The 7416-nt window shown below is 40.7% G+C and overlaps 1 protein-coding gene across 8 annotated transcripts in view; it reads right to left on the bottom strand.

Moving 5' to 3' along the window:
* The window catches only part of CLASP1 (cytoplasmic linker associated protein 1), a 275326-nt gene that overhangs the window by 72904 nt on the left and 195006 nt on the right, over positions 1-7416 (bottom strand). The window contains exon 22 of one of the 8 annotated variants that reach the window (XM_010860824.1): positions 2015-2122. The exons of the other annotated variants lie outside the window; for them this stretch is intronic. Coding sequence (XP_010859126.1) covers positions 2015-2122 — 108 coding nt within the window. The remainder of the gene's footprint in view (positions 1-2014; positions 2123-7416) is intronic. 8 annotated transcript variants of the gene reach the window in all.

A 7416-nucleotide genomic window follows, 5' to 3' on the forward strand; every position in this document is an offset into this window, starting at 1 on the left:
ACCCCCCCCCCCCCCCAAAAAGGCATGGTCTAAAAACTGAGCTGAAAAGATGTTAACTCCTGCCCTGACCACACAGAAGACTATGCTGGTGGCTAGAGATTATCAGAAAGAGAAGCACCCACAGCCACAACTCCAGCTGCGGTAGCAGCAATGACACATCACAACCCGGACTGTCATCAGAAAACACCTGAGTGGAAACTAGGAGCTGGGTCCCTCAGCTCCTCAGAGTCCCGTGAAGACCTCAAGAGTCCAGCACATCTTGCCTGGGCCACAGACTAGGGTCACAAAGGCTGCTTCCATGGGCAGTAACAAACACAGCAATGTCTGAGGAAATAAAAACACTGAACTGCCTCTAAGAGACAAAATGACCAATAAATAGACTGCAGTGTTCAATTCTAAGTTATTTGGAAGGTCAAATCATGAACAAGGATGCATACATAGCCATAATTTGAAAGGAAAAATAACCAGTTCTTACAGAAAAAAACCATCATTGTTGCCCCTGATGTTTTTGAGGATTCTGATCTAACACTTGAGACTGCTGTGCAAGAGCTGGGAGGGGCCAGGTAATTTGTGCCCCTCTCAGGCCCTTGTGCTCAGCAAGTAGGACACTCACACACGTATCTCCTCACCAAGTCTGGTGGACTGTCTAGAGGGCCCTGCATCTGTTTTCCTGCTCTTTCTGAGAACTCCACGAAGGACAGTGTTCATGAAGAAATAGATTTAGATTTTAATTATTGATTTGGGGGAAAAAAGATCCGGGGAAGAAGTGTATGATATCAGAAGGAGACAGAGGAAAATATTAAGACCTAATGCTTTTGCTCCACCATCCATCTTCCACAGTGACATTTTTATATTTGAAAGACCTGCCTCATAATTAGAGTCAAAATAACAGACTGTTGAAGTTCACAGCTCCAGATAATAACTTAAGGCCTAGGCCCAAGCATTATAGGATGATTTCTACCTTACTTGCCATGCTTATCACGACAAAAATAGACAACTGCACAGCACTAAATATGCCAAACGACTAGAACACCACTACTGAAGAATACAAAACATTTCGTTTTTGTGAAAATGTGTGTTGACAGTGCAAAGTGAAAAGGTATATGTCCATTTTAGAGAAAGGCAGGACTATTAAAACTAAATAGAAAAAGTAAATTCAATATCTACAAAGGATACATGTTTCTCTTTTTATCTTGTTTTTCCTGAATACTAGAAATTGTTAAAATACAAATTCTGGCTGTAAGAAAAACTGAATGTGGGTGTGTCAGACAGCTCCAACTGGCACCCAACTGGTGATCAGAAGTAAGTACTTATAATGCACCATGGCCACCAAATATTGTGATTTTTTTTTGTCCTCGGGTGGCAGTGGGTCACAAACATTAGAGCCCGTGGAGCCCAGGAAAAAGGAAAATTTCTTAATAATTAACAGTGAACATCGAGGTGTGCTATACATACACCTTGTCAGTTTATCCAAAAGCAATTTGTAGACTGCTCTAAAGAAGGTTTTGAAAGGACTCATTCAACAGAAGGACAGCTGATAATCATGCTGCTTTTCTGATTAACGTTCCTACACCCAAAGTGAACACGTTTACCTTCCTAAATGTTATCATGATTTTACTTTTTGTCCTTTGAAGTGACTCACACATGAACTGATGCCTTGTAAGACGAAAACAAGTTGTAGAAATTCAACGACTGCGATACGCCCTGAATGCACTCAAGTCTGAAGCACAGTGATCTCTGGCTGAGCTTCACCTCACACTGGCAATGACCTCACAGGTGGGCTTACCCAGGAGCCAGTGGTCCCAAGTGACAACGGTACAGAGTGAGGTGGTGCTTTTTCCCTCTGATAAATAAAAACTGGGAAAGCCAAAATCTGAGCATGCAGAGGGGTACAAGGGTGGCTCAGGAAGAGGATGGAGAGCAGAGGCTCACGGGACGGTGGTGGAGGGACACAGGCTGGCGGTTGGGCCTGGCAGGGTGGGGCGCTCGGGGTGCCCAGCTGGCGGGTACTCACCGAGCGGCGCGAAGCCCCGAGCAGGGCTCGTATCCCGGCTGCTCTCACGGCTGGCATCGCGGCTGCACCCCTGACTCGTGCTGGGTCGAGGGATACGGCTGCTCCGTGCTAGCGTGCAGCATGAGGGGTTTCAGAGAAGGGGAACAAGTTTAATGAAGACAGAGAAACTCACACACGGTCAGTCACATTCCGTTTGCACGATCACGACATGGCCCATGTCTGGCCCTGCTTGGGCCTCACTGACAACAATAGGAGGGGTGTAGGCAAAACTCAACTTGCTCACTGCCTCACAGAGCTGTGAACTGCAGCAGGAAGGTGAAAGAGCACCTAAAGGTGAGAAAGGCAAAGAAAGCTCTCCAAAGAGCAAACTGGTATCAGAAAATACAACGTCAAAAGTCTTCCAGAGATGATCAGTTTTTATGGCTTTAACTTCTCCACAAGAGGATAATAAAAGGCCATAGTCATTTTCATATGCAATGGGTCCTTAGAAAGATAATTTAATTTGGATTAAAAAACAGAATAAAGGCTCTGGTCACTTAGCTTCATGAACTTACCTAATTAAGAGGGTTCACTGCTTCCAGCCTGGCCATCTTTACAAACAGAAGTCACAAGGACTCACCCAGCTACAGAACCTGCCTACTTCAAACCAGTGTGTAGATGCTGCAAACATAATTACTAAACCAACAAACATAAAAAATCGGGACCAATAACCTTCATTCAGTGGCCTTGACATTAATTCCTGTTTTTCCTATGGGAAGCCAGAGAGATCTGCCTGTCATCCCTCCCCAGGTGCCTCCACTTACCCAGCCTCACACCTAAGTCTACGGCAAGTGGCCTGATAACTTCAATACTCATGCTGAATATCAGCCACTGGCCTGAAAAGAACTAATTACCTTCTCATGTCATAGGATACTGACAAGACAGAATCCTACGAAGCCTAAGGGCTAATATAACTTGGCCATAAATCTCAGAAAAGATCATGATGCCCTTATTTTTCAACTCACTTTGAGGAAACAGGAACGCAGTACTGGGAAAATACTCAGAAACAACTTTGCAAACTGAAAGCGTGTAGCCACTTACGTGATAGCTGATGGGAATAAACACTTCCATCTTGAGAGGATCTACTAATTCTAGACTAGACAGAAATTACTTTGTCAGAAATATAAGAAAAAAATAACCTTGATTCACTGATGTGAAAATAGCAATGTTTACTACATTACAGTGAGCATAGCCTATGACTTCAGAGAAAAGGTAGATTTATGGCCAAACTATAACAAGAATGTCTTACAAACCAGAATCATAAAACTGCCTGACTTAGAAGAATGTGGAAGTGAAAAGCCAAATCAACTTCCTATTGTGTTCTCTGCTCAGTGCCAGAGGTGAATTAGACCCTAAAGGTACCTAAGTCATGTCCAAAAGCTTGGGTCTGTGCTGGTGAGCAAGGCAAGGTCAAGTGCAGGATGCAAGCTGAGCTGTCAGTCAAAACAGGGCTTCATGTGGGATTCACCAGTCTTCCCTGGTGGCTTAGTCGGTAAAGAGTCTGCCCACAATCCAGGAGACCCAGGTTCAATCCCTGGGTGGGGAAGATACCCTGGAGAAGGAAATGGCAACCCATTCCAGTATTCTTGCCTAGAGAATTCCATGGACAGAGGAGCCTGGGAGGCTACAGTCCATGAGGTCACAAAGAGTCGGACACGACTGAGTACTAACATTTTCACTTTCAGGAATTCCTAAACTTATCTTTATTTTGCTATAGTGATGTGGAAGTACTGGCTTTTCACTCAAAGCAGCACTAACGACTAATCAGCAATTTCTGATAACATTCTGAACAACTTCTACAATAACAACCAAGGCAACAGGTGCTAAATGTTTAATTTAGCACCTTAAAAAACTAGGGAATATCTACTGACCCCTTCAGTAAATGACAAGTTGCTTAAAAACTGCAAGACATAACACTTATCCTTAGGGGACCAATCCCACTTCCAATGGATAAATGCCCCCTGGCCTCCCCCTGCCCAGCTCCATGCTAACTCAATGATCTAGCTGCTCAGCCTCTCTGGGCCTCCGCCTCTGCTTAGGAAGGTGAGAGAGAGAAAGATTCCCCACCATTTAAATGAAAAGGGTACCGGAACGTAATGTAGGTACTTCTGCATTCCTTGCTGAAAGGCATATGTGAAGCTCTAGTCCTATTCCACTGCCTACTCCAACACAATCAAAAAGTAGTAAGAGCAGTTCTGATAGTTTTTCACATATGTGCATGCTCAATCAATCAGTTTCTTCTAGTTTTTGCCTGATCACATCTGAATTTTTACACAGCTCTCACACCCTTAACACGTATACTACAGCAATGAGTTCTCTGCTCTCTCTGTGGGCTGAGCTTGCTTTGTGAAGACAGTGAAGAGCATGAGAAGGAATAAGCAGACGTGATCTGAAATAACAGCAAACACAATTCTTAACAAGGTTTACTGTCCTGGTGTTTGACTCAGAGAAGGGTCTTTCACCCATTTGTGCTGACTGGCTCCTTTAACATATGGCAACAGTAGTATGGAAAAAAAGAATGCTGCTTACAATTCTGTTCACGATTTTGCCCCAAGCTTCATTTAAGTACACTTAGTGATGAAACCAACAGTTCAAATATTGGATAATTAAACACAAGAGGAAAAAAATTCCACTTGTAGACCACTTCCAAAGACTAATCTACAAGGAGGATTTAAAATAAGTATATAAAAGTTTTTCAGGCTGTAATTAATTAGGTGGTCAAAGCTAAAACACAGTATTCTGCATCACTCTGTCTTTTCATTGAGTGCCCACACTGAACATTCTACATAAGAATCTGTTATGGCAAAGGGGTGACAGAGGGGGAAGAGACAATAAAAACACATGTGCCGCCTGAACTTTCTGAAAGCACCATTCTTAGGGAGTCAAGTCCTGTGCTTACAAGGAATGCTGAGAAGCCTGGAAAAAACCATCTGACTAGTTTTTATTTCTTGAGTGACACTCTACTTTTATAATGTTTCAAGGGAAATCCTGACTCTTGTCTTTCAAGGTAATATCCTATAAGAACTATCAAAAGCAGAGGAAAGAAGGGAACCAAAGGCAAACTTTCAAAATGTAATTGCTATAGATATCAAGCTATTCATGTGACTTTATCATAAACAGAATAAACAATTCACACATACACTCATCTATCTCATTAGTTTATGAAGTAATAGACGTCAAGAAGGAAAAACATGGCAGGGTTTGCCTCTTAAGTTATCCAACAGGAATTACATTCTATTTTGCTTAAGAAACCTTAAATGCTAAAGTAGAAGACTTCTGACATCACTTTCATCACAGATAAGAAAATTTAGTTAAAAAATATTATTTCAAACAAAAAAGAATAGATTAACCAATATAATTTGCAGACAACTAGAATCAATTCTCAATGCAAATTCCAAGCCTAGTTTAGCTATGATTAAAACTATTAACTGGTTTGAGGATTACAGAAAATGTACTTAAAAAGTGTTCCTAACTTTTTGGAGTATAATGAATCAAATGTTTATAGACACAAAGCATATACCCAGTATATATTAAATGAGAGAAGAAGCATACACTCTATTACAGAAATATGCTAATATGACACTCTATAAAATGGAATCTTTAAGTAGTGACAGAGGAAGAAGTGGAGATACACTTTACTTATACATATTTTTATAATCTGTGCATATATATTCTCACAATGTGCAAATATTTACATAAAGTATCTTCTTTAACCAGAATTGGATGTATGACCTCAAAGCTCCACCGGGAACTAATCCTCTTAATGAGCACCAAGGAAACAACTTTCTTCGAAATAATGTTTCAGATCAGAACTCTCTGGAAGGCAACAGGCTCCTCTTTAGTTCTTTGTGATGGATGATGTTCCAAAGGACTTTTTTTATGGCTTATGAAATGCTATCTTTTCAACTACCCACAATGCACAATTCACAGTTAAGACCACAGACAACCAGGTCCTAGAGTTATGTCAGATAATCAAGGTCGGATTATTTCCCAATTTCAAGAAGGCAGTAAAAATGGCATCTTTAATAAATATAAAGAGTAAAATCTCCCCCCAAAAAGAATTTTTAAAAGTATGAAACAAATCTGGGTTGCCAAAAAACATTCTATAATCTTATAAAATTAATTATGGAAAAAGGACAGCTGAAACTTCACATCTAGATTTGAAATCAAATGTATTTCCCAAGCAAAACCAGATCTAAATACACCTATTTTATAGCAACAAATCTGAAATTTAGATATTCCAGTCATGGTATTTTCTCTGGTTGTAGCCCCATACCAGAGCTAAATAGCTGTTCAGCTCAAGGACCATATGATGTAATGCCCACAGAAAGTCAGCACTGCATAGAATTAACAAAACCATGGCTTGATCACATTTCTTATTTGTTTCAGAAATGTTGGTTAAACCAAATCCTATTGATGCTACTTCATAAATAACTGTTCCTGCCTTCCTGAAGCTCAGGCAGCCCTCAAGGACATTTGTGAGCTGGACCCTACCAGTTGTCCTGCCCCATCTCCCACCTACCCTGTCAAACTTCCTCAGCTACCATCAGAGGAATCACCAGAGGTCCCACAGTACACTATGCTCCCTCTTTGTCTGACTGCGTCTGCACAGGCTACTCTCTACCTGAGGAGGTAGATTCTCCTCATCTCCCCGCCATACCTATTGCCACCTTATACCTCATCGAAACACGACTTTCTCTGGGAAGCCTGCCTTGGAAGGAAATCTGGGAGGAGTGGGGCAGACAAGGGCCCTAGAACATTCCTGTTCTATGGCCCAGAGCACCCATCAGAATATCTGTCAAATGGTCTCACATTTTCACCTCTAAGACCACAAGCTCTTTGAAGTCACAAGTTGAATATATTACATTTCTCTTCTAATTAAAAGGTTTCACAATATTCCCAACACATCATAGTAAACATTCATGTAAAAGCTGTTGATAAGATAAATGAATAAAGGAGACAGATAAGCCAACAGGACTAAAGAATATAGTGATCTGATGTCACATTAGTAGGTTTTCACTCTTAGAAAGGAGGTAAAAATATGAGTCTGAACACAGATTTTTCACAAAGTGTTACAAAAGACTTCTAACTTTTTTATTAAGAAGGTAGCATACAAGTTAGATGTTAATAGAGTAAGAGGCTGTCTTACTGACAGTTGAGAGTCAGAAAGTTATTCATATTCACACTACTCTACACACTATTACAAAGAAACTAAATACTACAACACAAAATAGTTTTCCTCTTTTTGATGATTATGTTTGAACAATATTATGGCAAAAGTAACTACACATATTCTTTGATGGTAAGTTTCACTAGTTAGGTTAGAGAAGATCAAAATCAAAATAAATGTGTACCCTGCGTGC

This window comes from Bison bison, unplaced genomic scaffold (assembly GCF_000754665.1).
Source record: "Bison bison bison isolate TAMUID 2011002044 unplaced genomic scaffold, Bison_UMD1.0 scf7180017864471, whole genome shotgun sequence".
In the NCBI taxonomy this organism is placed as follows: Eukaryota; Metazoa; Chordata; class Mammalia; order Artiodactyla; family Bovidae; genus Bison; species Bison bison.